General features: G+C 39.4%; 1 protein-coding gene across 1 annotated transcript in view; it reads left to right on the top strand.

The window, feature by feature from the left end:
- adgrb2 (adhesion G protein-coupled receptor B2) overlaps window positions 1–22513 on the top strand; it is an 836040-nt gene that overhangs the window by 597189 nt on the left and 216338 nt on the right. The window contains exons 17-19 of the mRNA XM_060904734.1: window positions 2948–3051; window positions 9156–9258; window positions 15713–15863. Of these exons, the coding sequence (XP_060760717.1) occupies window positions 2948–3051; window positions 9156–9258; window positions 15713–15863 (358 nt within the window). The remainder of the gene's footprint in view (window positions 1–2947; window positions 3052–9155; window positions 9259–15712; window positions 15864–22513) is intronic.

The following is a 22513-nucleotide window of genomic DNA, read 5'->3' as shown; positions in this document are numbered from 1 at the left end:
CTGTGGCCGGCGAGGGCCTTTCTGTGCGGAGTTTGCATGTTCTCCCTGTGTCCGCGTGGGTTTCCTCCGGGTGCTCCGGTTTCCCCCACAGTCCAAAGACATGCAGGTTAGGTTAACTGGTGACTCTAAATTGACCGTAGGTGTGAGTGTGAATGGTTGTCTGTGTCTATGTGTCAGCCCTGTGATGACCTGGCGACTTGTCCAGGGTGTACCCCGCCTTTCGCCCGTAGTCAGCTGGGATAGGCTCCAGCTTGCCTGCGACCCTGTAGAACAGGATAAAGCGGCTACAGATAATGAGATTATATATCACAGTGAAATTCCAAATTCCTTTCTTTGCATATCCCAGTTTGTTCAGAAGCTGGGGTCAGAGCACAGGATCAGCCATGATGAAGCACCCCTGGAGCTGTAAGTTAAGGCCCTTTCTCAAGGGCCCAATATTGGCAGCTTGATTGTGCTGAGGTGTGAACCTACAACCTTCTGATCAGTAGCCCAGAGCCTTAAACATTAAACCACCACTGCACCCTGCACCAAATATATATATATATATATATATATATATATATGTTTAGAAACCTGAACTATGGCTTTTTTTTTTTTAATTCACATAGTATAACAGTGTGACAGCATGTTTGAAGCACATGGTTCAGTCTGGTCAAATTGTTTTCTGGATCTGCACCCAGATGGTGGTCTGCCAGGTGATGACCTCTGGCCCTGATTTAAAAGCCTGAACATTTGTGCAAGAAGTGTGATGTTCTGATTTGTCAGGCAACATGATTGAGTGACAAGTAGCGCTACCTTCTTGCCCTCACTGGCTGGATATTGGTGCTCCACATTATTTGTTTTTCTCCCATTTTCATAGCCTCTGACATTCACAGAGACATCCAATACTACAACAAGTGTCATGTTCTCAAAACACCAAAATATACCTATATGCATATATGTCACAGGTTAAATCTGGTCTTAGGTTAAAACCTCGGTAGAATTGGTGAACCACATTTTTACCTCAGTAAAATGTGTATTTAACCTGGGCTCAACTGTCTGAAAAGGGATTTTTAATGGGGTGCCATAAAAAAATAGGGGCATGGCTTTTTTGGGAGGGGGGTTGAAATAATCATTTTTAAAAAGTAAATAAATAAAACAAGAAGAAAATGAAAATTGTTGTCTTCTCTCACCTCTTTCTACCCAATAACCTCCGCTCTCTGGTCCTCATCACCTGGACTCCCTTCCCTTGATGTCATACCTTCTCAACTACCTCTCTACAAACACTCAACAAATCAAAGTGAAATAAATAAATTTTTATTGTACTCACCAGGATTTGAAATCACATGCTCCAGATCTGTAGTCCACAGCCCACTACAGCATACAGGTCAATGTTGCAAATTCTCCCAAACCCTAACAAAAAGCAAACCCAAACCCCAACAAAAAGCTAACCCAAACACAAAAATAAAGCTAAACCAAACCTCAACAAAACCTAACCCAAACCTTAAAATAAAGCTAACCCAAACCCCAACAAAAAGCTAACCCAAACCCTAAAATAAAACTAACCCAAACCCTAACAGAAAGCTAACCCAAACCCTAAAATAAAGCTAACCCTAAAATAAAACTAACCCAAACCCTAAAATAAAGCTAACCCAAACCCTAAAATAAAGCTAACCCAAACCCTAAAATAAAGCTAACTCAAACCCTAAAATAAAGCTAAACCAAACCCTAAAATAAAGCTAACCCAAACCTCAACAAAAAGCTAACCCAAACCCTAAAATAAAGCTAACCCAAACCCTAAAATAAAGCTAACCCAAACCCTAAAATAAAGCTAACTCAAACCCTAAAATAAAGCTAACCCAAACCCTAAAATAAAGCTAACCCTAAAATAAAGCTAACCCAAACCTCAACAAAAAGCTAACCCAAACCCTAAAATAAAACTAACCCAAACCCTAAAATAAAACTAACCCAAACCCCAACAAAAAGCTAACCCAAACCCTAACAGAAAGCTAACCCAACCCTAAAATAAAGCTAACCCTAAAATAAAGCTAACCCAAACCCTAAAATAAAGCTAACTCTAACCCTAAAATAAAGCTAACCCTAAAATAAAGCTAACCCTAACCCTAAAATAAAGCTAACCCTAAAATAAAAATAACCAAAACCCTAAAATAAAGCCAAAGCCTTAAATAAAACTAACCCAAACTTTAAAATAAAGCTAACCCAAACCCTAAAAAAAGCTAACCCAAACTCTAAAATAAAGCTAACCCAAACCCTAAAAAAAAGCTAACCCAAACACTAACAAAAGCTAACCCAAACTCTAAAATAAAGCAAACCCAAACAGTAAAATAAAGCTAACCCAAACCCTAAAATAAAGCTAACCCAAACCCTAAAATAAAACTAACCCAAACCCTAAAATAAAGCTAACCCAAACCCTTAAATAAAGCTAACCCAAACGCTAAAATAAAGCTAACCCAAACCCTAAAATAAAGCTAACTCAAACCCTAAAATAAAGCTAACCCAAACTATAAAATAAAGCTAATCCAAACTGTAAAATAAAGCTAACCCAAACCCTAAAATAAAGCTAATCCAAACCCTAAAATTAAGCTAACTCAACCCCTAAAATAAAGCTAACTCAAACCCTAAAATAAAGCTAACTCAAACCCTAAAATAAAGCTAACCCAAACCCTAAAATAAAGCTAACCCAAACTCTAATAAAAAGCTCACTGTCTCAAAACATACAAAACTTATAAATGTAACCTTTAATGTTGTCTATATATTTAACTTCGGCAAAATGTAGTTCACCAATTCAACCTAGGTTGAATACAGGTTTAACCTGAGAATGGATTTAACCTGCAACATATACATATCAATTAGTTAATTGAAGATGAGTCACTGAAACAATAATCTTCTGTGACACACAGTGTGAATTGTTTATTTATATGCACATTTTTCTCTTGTTCACGTATAGGATATGAGACCGTCCAGCTTGCCCTCAGTCCCACTCATGGTGGGTTGTGGAGTGTCCTGCACGGCTTTACTCATCTTACTGATCATCTATGCTGCCTCCTGGAGGTAAGGGGGAACTCAAACCTTTAGGCAAAGTTTTCTCCATGCTTAACATATAAGCATGAGCATATTCATATTAACATATTGTACAGGCTACAGTCAGAACTGCCTTATTTACTACCCTTAACTAAAATAATGCAAACCTTCTTCCATTCAGATTCGAGTATAAATTCACTGTAGTATAAAATGTATTAATATGTAAGGGATCATGTACAGCTAGCAGGTCTTTGTTGCGAGGTGAACCCTGACGGGGTGATAAAGGACCCTGACATGAAGCGGAGGGATCTTGAATCACGCTGAAGTGGTTTGTTTTGTGGTGATAACCAGCTCACTGTACATTATCACACTTATTAAACGGCTACTTACTAAAGAAATGAATAACACAAAAAATGATGTATTGCTTCCGCTAATGACCTGGTCCATAGCAACAGTCTGTTATACAGAGCAAAAGTGTGTTATACAGAAATAACAGACCGCAGATTACCATAACTGACCAATCAGAATTGAGGTATTCAACAAAACCGTGCAATTACTGTATATAATAACGTAACCGTATAAATATATAAGTTAATATAAAGTAGGTTTATAATAGCTATATACAGCCCCGATTCCAACAAAGTTGAGACAAAGTACAAATTGTAAATAAAAACAGAATGCAATAATTTACAAATCTCAAAAACTGATATTATATTCACAATAGAACATAGACAACATATCAAATGTCGAAAGTGAGACATTTTGAAATTTCATGCCAAATATTGGCTCATTTGAAATTTCATGACAGAAACACATCTCAAAAAAGTTGGGACAGGGGCAATAAGAGGCTGGAAAAGTTAAAGGTACAAAAAAGGAACAGCTGGAGCACCAAATTGCAACTCATTAGGTCAATTGGCAATAGGTCATTAACATGACTGGGTATAAAAAGAGCATCTTGGAGTGGCAGCGGCTCTCAGAAGTAAAGATGGGAAGAGGATCACCAATCCCCCTAATTCTGCGCCGACAAATAGTGGAGCAATATCAGAAAGGAGTTCGACAGTGTAAAATTGCAAAGAGTTTGAACATATCATCATCTACAGTGCATAATATCATCAACAGATTCAGAGAATCTGGAAGAATCTCTGTGCGTAAGGGTCAAGGCCGGAAAACCATACTGGGTGCCCGTGATCTTCGGGCCCTTAGATGGCACTGCATCACATACAGGCATGCTTCTGTATTGCAAATCACAAGATGGGCTCAGGAATATTTCCAGAGAACATTATCTGTGAACACAATTCACCGTGCCATCCGCCGTTGCCAGCTAAAACTCTATAGTTCAAAGAAGAAGCCGTATCTAAACATGATCCAGAAGCGCAGACGTCTTCTCTGGGCCAAGGCTCATTTAAAATGGACTGTGGCAAAGTGGAAAACTGTTCTGTGGTCAGACAAATCAAAATTTGAAGTTCTTTATGGAAATCAGGGACGCCGTGTCATTCGGACTAAAGAGGAGAAGGACGACCCAAGTTGTTATCGGCGCTCAGTTCAGAAGCCTGCATCTCTGATGGTATGGGGTTGCATTAGTGCGTGTGGCATGGGCAGCTTACACATCTGGAAAGACACCATCAATGCTGAAAGGTATATCCAGGTTCTAGAGCAACATATGCTCCCATCCAGACGACGTCTCTTTCAGGGAAGACCTTGCATTTTCCAACATGACAATGCCAAACCACATACTGCATCAATTACAGCATCATGGCTGCGTAGAAGAAGGGTCCGGGTACTGAACTGGCCAGCCTGCAGTCCAGATCTTTCACCCATAGAAAACATTTGGCGCATCATAAAACGGAAGATACGACAAAAAAGACCTAAGACAGATGAGCAACTAGAATCCTACATTAGACAAGAATGGGTTAACATTCCTATCCCTAAACTTGAGCAACTTGTCTCCTCAGTCCCCAGACGTTTACAGACTGTTGTAAAGAGAAAAGGGGATGTCTCACAGTGGGAAACATGGCCTTGTCCCAACTTTTTTGAGATGTGTTGTTGTCATGAAATTTAAAATCACCTAATTTTTCTCTTTAAATGATACATTTTCTCAGTTTAAACATTTGATATGTCATCTATGTTCTATTCTGAATAAAATGTGGAATTTTTAAACTTCCACATCATTGCATTCCGTTTTTATTTACAATTTGTACTTTGTCCCAACTTTTTTGGAATCGGGGTTGTAATATTTTTTGTTTGTTTGTTTGTGGATTTTTTGTTTGTTTGTTTTGTTTTTGCTGTTATATTGTCAATGATCATGTACAGCAAAGGAAAAGAAAGAAAGAAAGAAAGAAAGAAAGAAAGAAAGAAAGAAAGAAGCTTTAATCGACAGTGGCCTGCAAAAGTATTCACCCCCATGCCCCCTCTGAACTTTTCTATATTTTTGTAGTCTTATAACCAGAATCTGAAATAATAAGTGTTGCCAGGCAAAGCAAACCTCACCCGGTAGCACTTATTTATGAAGGAAGATATCGTGGAAAAAAAAAAAAGGTACTCTATGGGTCCATGTGGCTATTGCTTATACGGTAAATAAAATAGTTTTCTGATCCCATGTCCATACAGTAAATATACGGTAGCATATATATTTACTCTATGAGGCAGTAGCCACAAAAATGAAGCGTAATCCAAAAATGAACAATTTAAAAATCACAGAAGTAAAATATACCAAGTGTCTGTACTTCTGCTCTTACCTCTTACAGTTTTTGAAATTGAAACCTCCGAACCGAGGCTGACACACACACGCTGTCGCCATGACCCAAATTCTTATTTCGCCGGAAATGGCCCGGCGCTAGAGCTCAGTGGAACACACTTTCCCTCTGTAATAAGCATAAATATACAGTATCTCAAAGTGATTTCTTTAGTCTAGTCCATTTATTTTAAATGGTGAACCAAATTGTATACACTCACTGGCCATTTTAATCGGAACACATGTATGTGCATGCGCAGTGCGCGATTGTTACACTCTTACAGCATGATGACGTAGTGGCTAGTGCCTCTATATGAGGCAGTAGCCACAACAAAAAACATTTTGACCTTTTTGGTGACCTTGACCGGATGACCCTCAAAAAAGTTGGAGCTTCTATTTGAGACCAATGCCCATCTATCCTGAAAGTTTCATGAAGATTGGTCCAGACGTTTTCCCGTAATATCGTTAACAAAGAAACCTGCCCGAAAACAGTACCTCGCCCCCTGGTGGACTCCGTCCCGGGTGAGGTAATTAGGATTATATATCATTCAATTTCATAGATTCATATTTATTGTATGGACTATATATGTGCTATAAAAAGTGCAATAGTACACATGAGTAGATACACAAAACTCATTTACATGGTTAGGGATCCTTCCGATGGTGCACAAGTGCAAAAGAAATATGATAACCGTGTGCACAAATGAACTAAAATCAAACTTTTTCTTATGACTTTCTGAAAAAAAAAAGATTTTCATCAGATTCACCTGATACGTTCAGCCGTGCAGGTATTTTTGATGCTGTGCCATTATTTAGTAAATATTTGAATTGGGTCATTTTGACCTGTTCGTAAGCATTAGATCTAGTCTTCTACTGAAACTGAACTGCAACATTAATTTATGGACTTTGGCAGCTGCCCATGAGGGATTATTCAGATTATTCAAATGGGGTGGACGCACACTGAGATAAAACTGCAATTAGATGTCTTTTGAAATAGACAAGATCCAGGCAGCATAATGTGGTGAATGCTCGCTCAATTATTATTGTGAAGACTCAAAACCCAGCAGCCTGTATGTGGCAGATGGCCTGGAGCAAAGACTAACATTGTGTCCTGGGCACAAACAGAGCTGAGTTGAGTGTTTGTTCACTCCCACTGACCATGACTCTGAATCTTTCACAGCATGGTGACTTGCTTAAATGGGGTTTTAAGACAATCCACTGCAATGTCGGGCCCTAGAACATACAGTGCCCTCGGCAGGCTTCACTCCCATCGCAATCCACCCCCATTTCTTCATAGTGTGGCTAATCGCCACCTCTGAACTCATATATAACCCCTTTGGACATAATGTGTACAATTGTACACATGAAGTTCCATAGCATTTTTCCTTGTGGCCAAAGGGGTTAAAGTAATTGACTACACATTCCCTGGTCACGTTATCATAATTTGATCTTTGATTGATGATTCTTGATCATATCTAATCAACCAAATAGATGTGGGAGCAGCGTATTGTATAAAAACCAACACAAAACAAATGATCATATTGAGTGTCATGACTGAACCAGCAAAACGATAGGAATATTATCATTACTGTCTTTTTAGCTTTTTGTAATGTTTTGTCTTTCATCCATTGCGCCCCTTCTGGGTGTTTGTTTACTTAGTGTTAATTTTCACATTTGTATTAGATTCTTTGTTGTGTTAGACTCGTTACTTTGTTGACGCCGGTAATACCATTAACAAATTCTCAAGGTCCTCCAAAGAAGAAGAGTGGTGGCAAGTTTTTTAAAAAAAGTTGCACAATAAGTATATTTGCACAAATTTCCACTTACCCCAACTAAACAGTCGCTAATCATCCAAGCTGTTTGTTTTCACCAGTTGTTTCTGTATTTCTGCACTGGCGTTATGGAATTCTTATAGTTACGGAATTCTACTAGTCATGAAATTCTAATAGTTTTGGAATTCTGATAGTTATAGCTTTTTAGTCGTATAATTCTAGTAGTTGTGAAACTCTTGTAGTTATGGGAATTCTAAAGATTATTGCACTCTAATAGTCATGGAATTCTAGAAGTTTATGGAATTTTTGTAGTTAATGAGTTCTACTAGTCATGGAATTCTAAAGGTTTTTGCGTTCCACTATTCATGGAATTCTTATGATGATGGAATTCTAGTAGTTACAGAATGCTGATAGTTGTCACTGTTGCACTCCTAAAATTCTGTAACTACAAGAATTTCACAACTACTAGAATTCCACTACTATTAGAATGCAATAACCTTTTGAATTCCATAACGAGTATAATTTCACAATGGATTAAATTCCATAACTACACGAATTTAACATCTACTAGAATCCCACAAATATAAGAATTCCATCATGATTAGAAAACAAGAACTACTAAACGCTGTAACTCTCAGAATTCCGTAACTACGATAATTTCATAATTACAGCTTTTACAGGAATTCTTATACTTGAGGAATTCCAGTACATGTGGAATTCTTGTAGTTAAGGAATTCTACTCGTCATGGAATTCTAAAGGTTATTGCAGTCCACGATTCATAGAATTCTTATAATTCTGGAATTCTAATAGCTACTGAATTGATAGTTATCACTTTTTAGTAGCTGTTGCACTACCAAAATTCCGTAACTACAATAATTTCACAACTACTAGAATTCCATGATGATTAGAGTGCAATAACCTTTAGAATTCCATAACGACTATAATTTCACAATTGATCAAATTCCATAACTATTAAAATTCCATAACTACAAGAATTTAACCTCTTCTAGAATCCCTCAATGATAATAATCATAAAACGACAACTGCTAAAAAGCTGTAATTCTCAGAATTCCATAACTACTAGAATTCCATGATTACGGCTTTTACAGGAATTCTTGTGGTTGAGGAATTCTAGTAGTTATGGAATTCTAGTAGTTGTGAATAATAATAGTTCTAGAATTCTAATAGTTACGGAATGCCTGCAGTTATGGAATTATGGAACACACCAATATCCCTGTTACTCCCATTTCATCTTTCCAAGCCTGCAAACACTGAGGCTCTATTGAACTCTTTATTACTGCTTTCCACAGTTGTCTGTGCAGGAAGACACTAAGAAAGCAAGGGTATTGATTCATCGAGCAGAGCCATTGTGCTCCTCACAAAGCTTTTTTAGCCATTTTGCCCTTAATTGCATTTATTTCCAGAGGCACATATCAGCAGGAAAAAGCACACACTTTTGTAGTTCATGGAAAAATTATCCAGAGTTATTGTTACCGTTGGTGAATTAAGGCTGTTGTGGCATGTGGTGCAGCTGTGACTCTGTTGTGCTCCAGCCATCATTTATAGCTAAACTCTGAGAAACATAACATGAATTCATTTTTGCATGTGTGATTTTGTGTTGGTTCCTCAGGTACATTCGCTCTGAGAGGTCCATCATATTGGTGAACTTCTGTCTGTCCATACTGGCCTCGAACATACTTATACTAGTGGGACAGTCTCAGACACTCAGCAAGGTGAGTGTGTGTGCGCGCACGACGTGTGTATGCAACACTGCAAAACTTCAATCAGGCTGATAAATGTGTAAATGCTACTTTAAATAGCCCATCGGTGTGAATGTGAGTGTGAATGGTTGCTCGTTTCTTGTTTTCTTGGTTCGCCTGCTATAGATAGTTTTCACTGACGTCACGGCATTCCGGGGAACGCCCTCCAGCCGCCATCTTGTGTGGCAAACAAAATGGACCATCCCATTACCGGCTACGTTATCTTGGACGAATTTATGAAGTTATATAGTCAGTTTTCTAAAATAAAGATCGATGTCGGCAAAATCAAGCAAACAGAAGTGTATAGATACATTAGACGACATCTCACGACAACGGTATGCAGCCAAACTGGCCTTGATTGGGGGAATTGACCCCTACGAAGTGGACAAAGATGCATTTTCAAGTGACTATGCAGGGCTGCCAAAGCCTGAAACTGCCAAAGCCTGCTCCAAAGCCTGAAACTGACTTCATCAAACTTTAAAGGCTGTCTGATATATACAACTTTATATATTCACAGCGCGCCTTTTGGCGGATGCCGCCTTTTTCATGGCTGAATCGCGCAGATCCGATTTTTTTTTTTTTGGGGGGGGGGGGGGCGTTGGAGTGTCTGATTATAATTTCAAAGTAAATTCTGCATTAAAATTACTAAATAAGCAAATCCGTTACAGTCCATGAAACAGGAAGTATAAGGATGAGAAAAAAACAGTTTAAATCGGGAAGCTGCGCACATTTGCGCAGTCCTGCACACCGCTCGGGCTGCGCAAATGTGGGCAGCTTTCCGATTTAAACTGTTTTTTTCTCATCCTTATACTTCCTGTTTCATGGACTGTAACGGATTTGCTTATTTAGTAATTTTAATACAGAATTTACTTTGAAATTATAATCAGACACTCCAACGCCCCCCCTAAAAAAAAAAAATCGGATCTGTGCGATTCAGGCGGCATCCGCCAAAAGGCGCGCTGTTTGCATCCCAAACACAAATCAAATCATACAGAATAGACCTAAAATGTTTTTCAAAAATGACCCTTGCGTGAGTGAAGTGACAAGTTTCAAATAGAAACGTGACAAATGAGCGATATTAAGTGTACATTACAATGTAAACGTACACTCAGCGGTTCCAGTTAGGCATTCTCCAGAGATTGTTTACACGATGTTTTGGTTTCCAAAAACAAACTTAAACACAATTGATTGTTTATTTAAACAACTTACCACTTATAAAATGATCGGAGCAGACTTTGCTGTGTTTGGAAGACTGATAATCCTTGCGGTTGATTCTCGCAAGCCACAGATTTCTCCTTTGTATGCTGAGTTTCTTTGTTTGCTCGCCTTCGTGCTCCCGTACAGTGGGAATTCCATAAAAGCTCCGCTTGACGTCATCATCTGACCTATTACGACAGCCGTGAATACAACAAGTGTGCACCATTGCTAGCTTTAAATAGCCTGCTTGGGTTCTTTTGAAGACTTTGTACTCGCGCATTACAATATGTGCTCAGTCACCCATATGGTAAGCTTGACCCGCAAGATGGCCGCCACTAGGGAATCCCTGACTCTGTGACGTCATGTGAAAACTATCTATAGTTTGGCAACCTGCCCAGGGTGTACCCCACCTCTCACATGGAGTCAGCTGGGATTGGCTCCAGCTTCCTCTTCGGCACTGATGGATAAGCGGTATAGATAACAGATGGAGGGATGGATGGCACAATTTTATCCATTTATATTTACAATCAGTGTTGTGGAACATTTACAAATAAGTTAGCTAATGTTATACTTACATTATAGAAGATACAGTATAACCAGTTTTATAGAAACAATAATATATTAGAATGAACACATTAATATGGGTGTGTAGTGGTTAGCACTGTCGCCTCACAGAGAGAAGGTTCTGGGTTCAAGTCCAGTAGCTGACGTGGGCCTTTCTGCGTGGAGTTTGCATGTTCTCCCCGTGTCTACATGGGTTTCCTCTGGGTGCTCTGGTTTCCCCCAAAGACATGTGGTTAGGCTAATTGGCTGCTCTAAATTGCCTGTGTGTGTGAATGGTTGTTCTCCAAGTCCAGAAATGGGAGGGTTGTGGCAGGAAGGGCATCCAGCATAAAATTATGCTCCAATTAATATGACATGTGGATCAGTAGGGTCCACATGGACCCTGACCTGGCAACAGTGCTGGAGAAGAAGAAGAAGAAGAAAAACACATTAATATAAACCTGTGATTTGCCTGCAGCCAGAAATACAGGCAGAGCCCTGCTGTTATAGAAAATGAATTTGGAAAATATAGAAAGTATTTCTGGTGGCACGGTGGTGTAGTGGTTAGCGCTGTCGCCTCACAGCAAGAAGGTTCTGGGTTCGAGCCCAGTGTCCGACGGGGGCCTTTCTGTGTGGAGTTTGCATGTTCTCCCCGTGGGTTTCCTTCGGGTGCTCCGGTTTCCCCCAAAGACATGCAGATTAGCTTAATTGGTGGCTCTAAATTGACCGTGAGTGTGAATGGTTGTTTGTCTTTGTGTGTCAGCCTTGTGATGATCTGCCGACTTGTCCAGGGTGTACCCCGCCTCTCGCCCATAGTCAGCTGGGATAGGCTCCAGCTTGCCCGCGACCCTGAACAGGATAAGCGGTTATAAATAATGGATGGATGAATAGAAAGTATTTCTCAGACATGTTTCATGAAGGGTTAATAAAAAGGAGTCTGTTGGAGTTGGCTTTTGGAGGTTAAATGTTTCTTTGATAGTTCTCTGGATAGTTAAAGGTTCTTTGCTACGTGGAACTCAATCTATTCTATCTGTTAGAGTACATCAGTGTACACCTCAGGGTGCATTTATTTTTTTTAACACTGCTTTTGTTTGTTGGACTGTTATAATATTTGCTGAACAATAACACAGCCCTTTCCTTCAATTTGCTCAATAAAAATCAAGCTGTGACCCCTGTCGAGATGTGGAAAGCACTGACTGAAAAGCAATTAGCACAAGCATGCCCAGGTTTAACCTGGCTATAGAAAGCTGTCCAACTGCACCAGTGACGGTAGTGCCAATCACTGGAACCGTGCACACATTAACACTTTTCCCTGCCTGTCAGAACATTCTGTAAGATACAATCTCGGTGAAAACATCAAGTTGAGGAAGGACGTTTTGAGATTGGCAGCTGTATCGAGGGCTTTGGGGGTCAGCTGCATGTCAGTGGTGTCAATCACTATGAAATGTTGTGAGTGTGAGAAGAGAACTCCACGGCCACAAATCAAAGCAGGCACTCTGGGTTAATACCGAAAACACAGATTGTTGAAAGGCACTGCGCTTGTTTCACATGTTCGTTTTGTTCAATTTAAAGTCCCTTTATGGCACACAACTGTTGAATTCTTGAATTCAGTGATTCATTATCTATAATGGCACCTCTGTAATAGTGCTTCCAGGTGCAAGTCAATTCAGTTCAAATTTAACAATTAAATATTGCTATTGCTATCGTTTCCACAGTAACAACTTGTTGTATGATGTTCCACAATCATAAACAGATTACAAATGAGCTATTATTTAACAAAGAAAAACATATAATGTTTTTTTTTTTTATATGGATGCATTTTCTGTAAGAAGATGTTTATTTAACATTTCAGTTTCACCACTTTATAACGGCAATTTTTTTCCCCACCACAAAGGACAGAGGACTTTCCAGTTGGGCTGTACATTTTCTCAGTAATATGACAAGCTGAATTGTTTTGTCTCACAAATGTTCCACGACATTAAATGTACAACCCCAGTTCCTAAAAAGTTGGAACACTGTGTAAAACGTAAATGAAAACAGAATTTGTGTTCATTTGCATTCATGGAAACCTTATTATTTCAATGAAAATAGTAGCTACAAGGACAAAATCTGAAATGTTGAACCTGAGAAATTTAATTGCTTTTTGAAAAATATACGCTCATTTTTAATTTGATGCCATCAACATGTTTCAAAAAAGTTGGGACGGGGCATGTTTACCACTGTGTTGCATCACCTCTACTTTTAACAACACTCTGTAAACATTTGGGAACTGAGGAGACCAATGGCTGTAGTTTTGAAAGAGAAATGTTGTCCCATTCTTGCCTGATATACAATTTCAGTTGGTCAACAGATCGAGGTTGCCTTTGTCATATTTTGCACTTCATAATGCACCAAATGTTTTAAATGGGAGACAGGTCTGGACTGCAGGCAGGCCAGTTTAGCACCTGGACTCTTTTACTACAGAGCCATGCAGTTTTAATTTGTGCACAAAGCGGTTTGACATTGTCTTGCTGAAAGAAGGAAAGCCTTCCTTGTAAAAGATGTTGTCTGGATTTCAACATCTTGCTCCACAATTTGTATATCATTCAGCATTAATGGTGCCTTCCCAGAAGTGCAAGTTACCTATGCTATGTGCACTAATGCCCTCGCCCCCATATGATTACAGATGCTGGCTTTTGAACTGTGCATTGATAGCAAGCTGGATGGTCTCCGATTTCATAATTTCCATTGTTCATGATTTCCAAAAAAGAATTTCAAATTTTGACGTGTCAGACCACAGGACAGTTTCCCACTTCGCCTCAGTCCATCGTAAAAGAGCTCGGGCCCAGAGAAGGTGGCGGTGTTTCTGGATATTGCTTATATCTGGGTTTAACTTGCATTTGTGGATGCAGTAATGAATTCAGAATCATAGACGATGGTTTTCTGAAGTGTTCCTGAGCCCATACAGTGATTTCCACTACAGGCACGTGTCTGCTTTTAATGCAGTGCCTCCTGAGGGCCTGAAGATCACAGGCATCCAATGTCAGTTTTCAGCCTTGTCTCTTGCATACAGAGATTTCTCTAGATTCTCTGAGTATTTTAATGATATTATGGACCATAGATGATGTGATTCCCAAAATCTTTTGCAATTTTACATTGAGGAACATTATTCTTAAATTGTTGCACTGTTTGCCCACACAGTCCTTCACAGAGCGGTGAACCCCGCCCCATCTTTACTTCTGAGAGACTCCGCCTCTCTGGGATGCTCTTTTTATCCCCAATCATGTTACTGACCTGTTGCTAATTAACCTAATCAAATTTTTTTAAGCATTGCACAACTTTTTCAGTCTTTTGTTGCCCCATCCTAACTTTTCTGGAACGTGTTGCTGGCATCAAATTCAAAATGAGTGTATATTAAAAAAAATCTCAGTTTCAACATTTGGTATGCTGTCTTTGTACTATTTTCAATGAATATTTCGCAAATCACAAATCTCATCCTGTTTTTATTTGTTTAAATAGTATCCCAACTTTGTTTTGTTTTTTTTTGCAATTGGGGTTTTGACTAGAAATGGATAAACGTACAAAGTGTCCTTCATTAATAACTTAATAGTGGGCAAATTGATGTGGTATGAGGGGAATAAAACACTTCAGGATGTGCTGTTATAGGAAATCAGCTTCAATTCTGCTTCATGTAAGGCCACACCACATTCACCCATTGTTGATTATTTTCCTATAACAGCAGACCCCATGTTTTATTCCTTACTTTTTGTCCTCAGTCATATGGAGTGGATATCAGTACATGGTTAACTTCAGTGTCTGGCTGCTGTAATTCCATGGCACTTGGTAAATGCTGGCAGACAGCATGCCTTTTTCTTGCACTTCTTCAATTTCCAATCATTTATTCGTCCCTTTTATCATGTTTCCTCATACAATTTCACACACACACACACACACACACACACACACACACACACACACACACACACACACATCCTTGTCTTACTATACATGTCAAGATGTTCTATTGACATAATTATTAATGCAGCTAATTTATGCGATGGTGCGATACCAAAATCAAACACGAACCTTAACCAGTTGTCTTCTCATCTCATCATCTGTAGCCACTTTATCCTGTTCTACAGGGTCGCAGGCAAGCTGGAGCCTATCCCAGCTGACTATGGGCGAAAGGCGGGGTACACTCTGGACAAGTCGCCAGGTCATCACAGGGCTGACACATAGACACAGACAACCATTCACACTCACATTCACACCTACGCTCAATTTAGAGTCACCAGTTAACCTAACCTGCATGTCTTTGGACTGTGGGGGAAACCGGAGCACCCGGAGGAAACCCACGCGGACACGGGGAGAACATGCAAACTCCACACAGAAAGGCCCTCGCCGGCCACGGGGCTCGAACCCGGACCTTCTTGCTGTGAGGCGAGAGCGCTAACCACTACACCACCATGCCACCCCATTATTATTATTATTATTATTATTATTTTAATAAAAGCTGCTGCGGTTCTTGTTCAATATATACCATGTGACACTGTTGGACTTATCTGCATGTATTCACTGGTAGCTATCTCCAAGAATGCCACGTTTTATCCGAATAATATTATTTTATAAACTTAATGAAGTATTTTTTTAAGATGTACGTGTATCATACACAATGACTGTCTCTTTCTCTCTCTCTCTGATTTCTCAGGGGCTGTGCACCGTGACTGCTGCCTTTCTCCATTTCTTCTTCCTGGCCTCTTTCTGCTGGGTTCTAACAGAGGCGTGGCAGTCTTACCTTGCTGTGATTGGCAAGATTAGGACACGCCTCATTCGCAAGCGGTTCCTGTGCCTGGGTTGGGGTATGTGCACAATACACACACACACACACACACACACACACACACACACACACGCACACCACAAGTCCAAATTAAAGCTTATAGGAGCAGAATTTGTCATTGCTATAGACTTATTTTAAAAATCCAGAATGTGTTTGAGAGTGTTTTAGTCACTGACATCTAAAAATATTCAATACCAGGGGTTGTAAACTGGCAGGCTGTAATTTGGATTCAGACCCAGATTATTTCAGCAGACAGAACCAAGCACTTGAAAATATGAAGGGAAAAAAAATCAAACAACCAAACAAATAGAACACAGGAATCAAACTATTCACGGGCCTTCAAAGCTTGTTCACGTCACTTGCTCTCTCTGGTCTAGCTCAAAAAAAAAAAAAAGTTGACAAAAATCTTTCAAAATGAATGCATACAGAAGTGTGTGTGTTTATTCTCCCTGCATTGCATTCAAAACAGATGTCTCATCCATTTCATCCATGGTGCTTGTCATAGTACAATGGAGCATCACTATGAAACCAGACATAACCACTTCAAACTGGCTGAGCTGGAGAGAAAAATGATATGTCTTGCGCTTTTGTAGCTCATCTGCCTGAAGGTTCAATTTGCTGTGCATTCTAAGATGCTTTTCAGATCACCACGGGTGCAAAGAGTGGTTATTTGAGTTCCAGCAGCGTTCTTATCAGCTGAGTCGCTGAGATCTCAGATGTTTTCCTTCTTCTGGTGTTTGAAGTTAACATTAACTGAAGCTCTTGATGTGTATCGTGCATGATTTAATGCATTGCACCACTGCCGCATGATTGGTTGATTAGATAAGTGCTGAATACACTCCAGTGAGTGTATCCTGGGCATTATGAACTCAAATATAAATTTACATTTATATACTGATATAAATTGAACGCTGCCTAGACTGGCATGACGTCTATTACTAAGCAGTGAACAGAGCCCAGGGTAAAATATGATATTTTTATTGTAACCATCTTACACTAACACAGCACTGAGACTGCATCGATCTATGCTTTCCTTTGGATGAGTGATGCAGCACAGTACGACATGAAACTTCTGCTTCATTCAACCTCATGCCGTTCCTCAATCTGGCTTCCTCCATTTGTTTCAGTACAATCGACTGATGTGCCACAATATGGCGTGTCGCTTCTGCTTCGTATTTTTGCTGTGTAACAAGTTACAGATGTCACGATGGAAATGAAACATTCTTATGTCAGCATCAGAAGTCGGTATATCCGAGGAGATATCGAAGGAATTACATCCGTACTTAGATGTGTTTGGATGCTTATCGATTCTGCTGTTTATAATCCATCAAGCCAAAGAAAATCTGAGCAGTTTCAGTAAAAGAATTTACAGTATAGTACATCAGCTCCAAGACAACTCGAAAGTAGAACATTCATTTGAAACAAACTTGAAATGACGCTTGTAGCAAACTCCCCCCCCCCCCCAATTAAGAACATTTTATTGCTTCGTTAGCCTTTAAAATATCCTAGAAACTACATAGTCTAGGCAAACGAAACTGAACAGGCTTAATGTTGAGCAATATAAGATTTATTCCACAAAATTTGAATGAGAAATTCAAAGGTATCTGGATTCCACGGACAATTTCACAAATTTTCGGCTGTGTTCGAGCGTACTCTAACACGCAAAATGCCTTTTCTATTCCAGTGAATGGCATTTCTATACCTAAAAAGATTAAACATAAAATTTTGACCTGTTTCCACACATGCTGTTAAAATTTGAGGTCAATTGAACGAGAATTGGCAAAGTTATTAGACTATGAAATGATATAAGTTTTTTTGAAACACCCTGTATATTTCTATCCACATTCACTGGATATGAGCAATCGCGCGCTCTGATTGGCTACTCTACTACTAAGATATCAGCTCATATACCATGAGTAGAGAAAAACAAAATGGCGGTGCGCATCGTCAGCTATATCGCTTTACCAAGTGTTTAAAAGAAACAGAAATAGCTAAAAGCACATAGTTTTGTTTGGGCTTTTTTTTTCTCCCCCAATATCTCCTATTCCACACTCCAGCCCTGTCGGTGGCACCAAACCACCAAAAACCCTAAAGAAGAAGAAGAAGAAAATGGCGGACCATGTTACTGAACCAGTCGAGGGCAAAATAAAAACTCTACTCGAAAACAAAAAATGTAAAAAAAAAAAAAAAAAAGCAATAAAATATGGAATAAAAATATTTGATGGTAAGAACATCTCTTTTTTAATTTTTCAAGAATTATTATTATTATTATTATTATTATTATTATTATTATAGCATTTTTCACAAAGTGCTACTGTCATTTCGCCGTTTTGTTTACATTCTAAGTGGAAATGATTTTGTCAGACGTTTTGTATAAAGTTTTTATTTATCGAATTTGCAAAAAAAAAAAAAAAATGCTCCGTTTCTTAAAATCCAGTGAATGTGGATAGAAACAGTTATTCCACTCAATCTCATCGTACATGGCTTATAGCCAACTCAGCGCTACGCACCTCGTCGTCTATCAGCTCATGTATGACTTGATTTTGTGGAGTAACTTTTAAATAAATAAACAAATAAAATAAATTACTGGAGGAAAAAAAAAAGTGCCCTGAATCATTGTCACTGAATTCAAATTTATTTAATGGTTGTAATACCCTCAGCTTAAATTGGCTGTAGCACTGAATGACAGCATTGCATTAACATATCTCATCAAATTGTATCTAAATAAGCTTTTAAAAATGAACCTATAGTTCTTCTGTCAAATTTGTCAAAATGAAGTCTGGTAATTTACTCGGTTTATTTTATATGTCAGTCTCAGGGAGCCATTACAACTGAAGTCATTACAAAAGCCACATCCTATTAACTCCCACGCCACTTGGACAACCTGGTGACTGTTTTCCTTTTTCTTGCATTCTTCTTTTTACTTTTCCTCCTTTTTTTTAGATGTGAGTTTTTCTAATTGCGCTCAAATTGCAGAGTTAATCAGAGCATTGTTAATTACATGAATATTTCAGAGACATGCTCATTAAGTGTGAACAGAGCGCACCAGACAAAGCGAGAACATAATTGATAGGTGCAATTACCACATGGCTAAAGCAGCCATTCCCAACTGCGATGGCAAACACATTAGAGATGTAGCAGCAGGAGGGACTCCATCCAAAGCATTGCACTGATGCACACCAAGATGGAAAACAAAGAGACAGAATGAGGAAGAGGCCCCTGAGGAAGATCTAACCCTACAGAAATGGAAAATGTCTGTATACCTGTGGATTAGATGTATTGTTGGGTTCATACGTATTTGTCCAGTGACAATTTTCATAATCCCTTTAGGGATTACAGCCATTTTTTACGTAGTCCCTCCATTTTCACAGGCTCAAAAGTAATTGGACAAACTAACAATTATAAATATAATTGGTGTCTCAGTGGGTTAAGGATCAGGGTTACCAATTGGAGAATTAGGGATTCAAGCCCTGCCACCACCAATGCGAGACGTTGTTCTTTCATTTTGGGGCAGTGGTAGCTCAATAATTACTGTACATATAAACAACTGTACATATTTTCACACTGCTGCTACAGACATATGTACTTTATTGTACATACAAACATCTGTACATCTGGGTTAACTACTGCTAAATGTACATACAACCACATACTCTGTAATCCTGTCCACTTTCCATCTGTAAATATCAGAAAGTCAGGGGCTCCAGCCCCAGCACTGTCAAAGCTGCCACTGTTGGGCCCATGAGCAAGGCTCTTAAAGTGCCATTCCACCATTGGATGTATTCTTTGGCATAAAATACAATATATTTTATGACAGCATGACTAGACAGAGAAATCGTTTAGCTTCAAAATGATATATCAAACATAATTTTTTAACAACGACAAGTATATTAATTTTGCGACCAAAGTCACCTACCCTTTTAATTTCCGCGCGGTAGTGAAACGTGATGTCATCGGCAGGTTCCCCTTCTTGTGTACCACGTGTCGGTCTATTTTTAGACCAGGAAACCCCCAAAGTGAGAGAGTCGTTTCTCCTCGTATATGGGGGCCAAAAAAATTGCGAAAAATTTTGAGTTAATCTTTCAGTTAGCTAGATTTATTGGTATTAGCTAGATTTATTGGTATTATTTTTATCGCGTTCTATCCGCCATTGCTGATAATATGTGCCACGTCACACGTCACGTGGTACACAAGAAGGGGAACCTGCCGATGACATCACGCGCGGAAATTAAAAGGGTAGGTGACTTTGGTCGCAAAATTAATATACTTGTTGTTGTCAAAAAATTATGTTTGATATATCATTTTGAAGCTAAAAGATTTCTCTATCTAGTGATACCATTTATATATGTTGTCAAAATATATTGTATTTTATGCCAAAGAATACATCCAATGGTGGAATGGCACTTTAACTCTCTCTGCTCCAGGGGCATTGTATCATGGCTGACCTTGCACTGTCCAAATAATTATGCACCTGACTGTAAGTATATCCTCAGAGCTAATAGCTGCATCCCAAAGTAACTAATTGGAACATAAATAGTTTGTCAGTACATCATTGCTGTCATTACTATTTAGGCATATTACTTCATAGTCAAAGTCCTCCCCAACCCAGGCAATCTTCCACCAACCAGGCACTAACCAGGTTAAAGCACACCATGCAGTGACGACCTCTGCTTTTATAGCTAAGGTTACAGTATGGGGCTGGTCCTCGAGTAACCACAAGAGTTTGATGCCTTACTCATATCTGTATTGCAGCGTACCTCACCTGGTGGCAATAGGTACAATTTTTCTGACCCAACTACAAGTAGAACTCGCTACCTCCTGGTCGAGAGGTGGACACACTAACCACTAGGCCAACTCATCGGTCTACAGCATATTACTTTGTGTGTGTTAATGATTTAGCATCTATTATTTAGCAATTAATCATCATCGTTCAATGACTGTTCATTGCTAGCGATGATGATTGCTTCATTAGGATGCGCAGAAACACAAACGGGCCATGAGGCCTTCACTAGAGGGACAGAGTTGCCCGTAGCGGTGGCATGAATGGCCCAGCTGAGCCGCCACGGAATGTCATGAGCTCTCAATATACTATTCTCCTTTCCTAACAAAGTGCCTTGCACAGTAAGGTAAAACAAATGATGTCGTGCCCCCATCGTGTTGCCTCTCTGGACCTCCAGACCTGACGCCAAGTGGTGCACAAAAGTGCCACAGACCTGACGGGTATGGAAGTTGCCCCACAGTGACAACTTACTTGCCAAGTGATGCCATCTGTTGGCCATTTGAATGGCTCTTCCACATGCTATTTGGTGGTGCGCCATTGACCCTGTTGGGTTCATCTGCAACATTGCACCAAAAAGCGCCCTGCTGCCAGCGCCTTATTGGTGATATACTATTTAACCCATAGCTGGAACCCAGGCAGGTGCTACCACTCTGGGTCAGAGCAGACCTGGGAACAATGGTGATTAAGGAGTAACTCCACTTTCCCCAATACTCAAGTCCTCCTGGACCTGAGACTCATCACTGGTTGCAGTTTAAAGTCACACCCAGGACTGATTTTCTCATACACACTTTTGATGAATCCTAATTTTATGGTGCATACAAGACTGCTGAATGTCATGCATAAGAAAGTATTTAGATCTTTTTTGTACATTGTTGATAAATGAGCGCTCTGGATTTTATCACAGCAATGATGTTACTGATGCATGTTCACCGGTAGTCTGGTATAATTCAGTTTTCTGTATCTGTGCTTGTTTAACAATAAATAAAGCTGCTCGGCTGGTCGTTGGAGAAACCTAAAACAAACTCCATGAGTGGATGTGTACTCGAAGCAAATGGTTTTATAACAATTCATAACGTTTGACATTATGAGAGTTTTAAAGCTGCTTAATATTCCTCTGTTTAGATATTGTATGTTATATCAAATTCATTATAGTACCTGTATGTTTATAATAATAATAATAATAATAATGAGAAGAACAATAATATTTTTTCAATTATCTGTGCACAGTGTGTGATCTCAGGACTATATTGAATGGTGGCTCTGTTGGGAAATAACAGGTGGGAGGTGTTTTACAAAAGAAAGATTAACTGAAATCATATTTGCACAAGCGTGACACAAAGCACAGAGGGCTGAGAGTCCCGAGAAAAGATCAGAATGATGGCACAAAACAGCAGAGCAGAATGAAATTCCTTGCCACGAACATGCAGTTGCAGTCAATCCACAGCCAGTGGTCTCATCTCGCAATTTCAGGATCAAGGCGAGGAGAAATCCACCGCTCAAACTTGGGTCTGCAGCTGCACCAGGACCGTCAACCAATTAGACAGTTGAAGATGGGAAAAATGTTTCCTGGACTTTTTCCAATCGAAAACCATCCAGTTTCATTGAGCCTTTGTCCACTGTAGCGTCAGACTCCTGTCCATCCGCCTCATTGTTCAGTAATCTGAGTTGCTTTTCTGCTCACCACGGTTGTAAAGAGTAGTTATTTGAGTTAACATAGACTTCCTGTCAGCGCAAACAAGTGTGGCCATTCTCCTCTGACCTCTCAGCACACCCACATACACTAACTCCTGCACACTGGATTGTTTTTGTCTTTTGCACAATCTATATCAAGTCTACGTAAATTGTTCTGTGGATGTGAGTGTAAACAGACGTCTGTACACCATGCGCAG

This window comes from Neoarius graeffei, chromosome 22, assembly GCF_027579695.1.
Source record: "Neoarius graeffei isolate fNeoGra1 chromosome 22, fNeoGra1.pri, whole genome shotgun sequence".
NCBI lineage: Eukaryota > Metazoa > Chordata > Actinopteri > Siluriformes > Ariidae > Neoarius > Neoarius graeffei.
The sequence above is the reverse complement of the archived record's forward strand: the minus strand, read 5'-3'. Positions and strand labels throughout refer to the sequence as shown.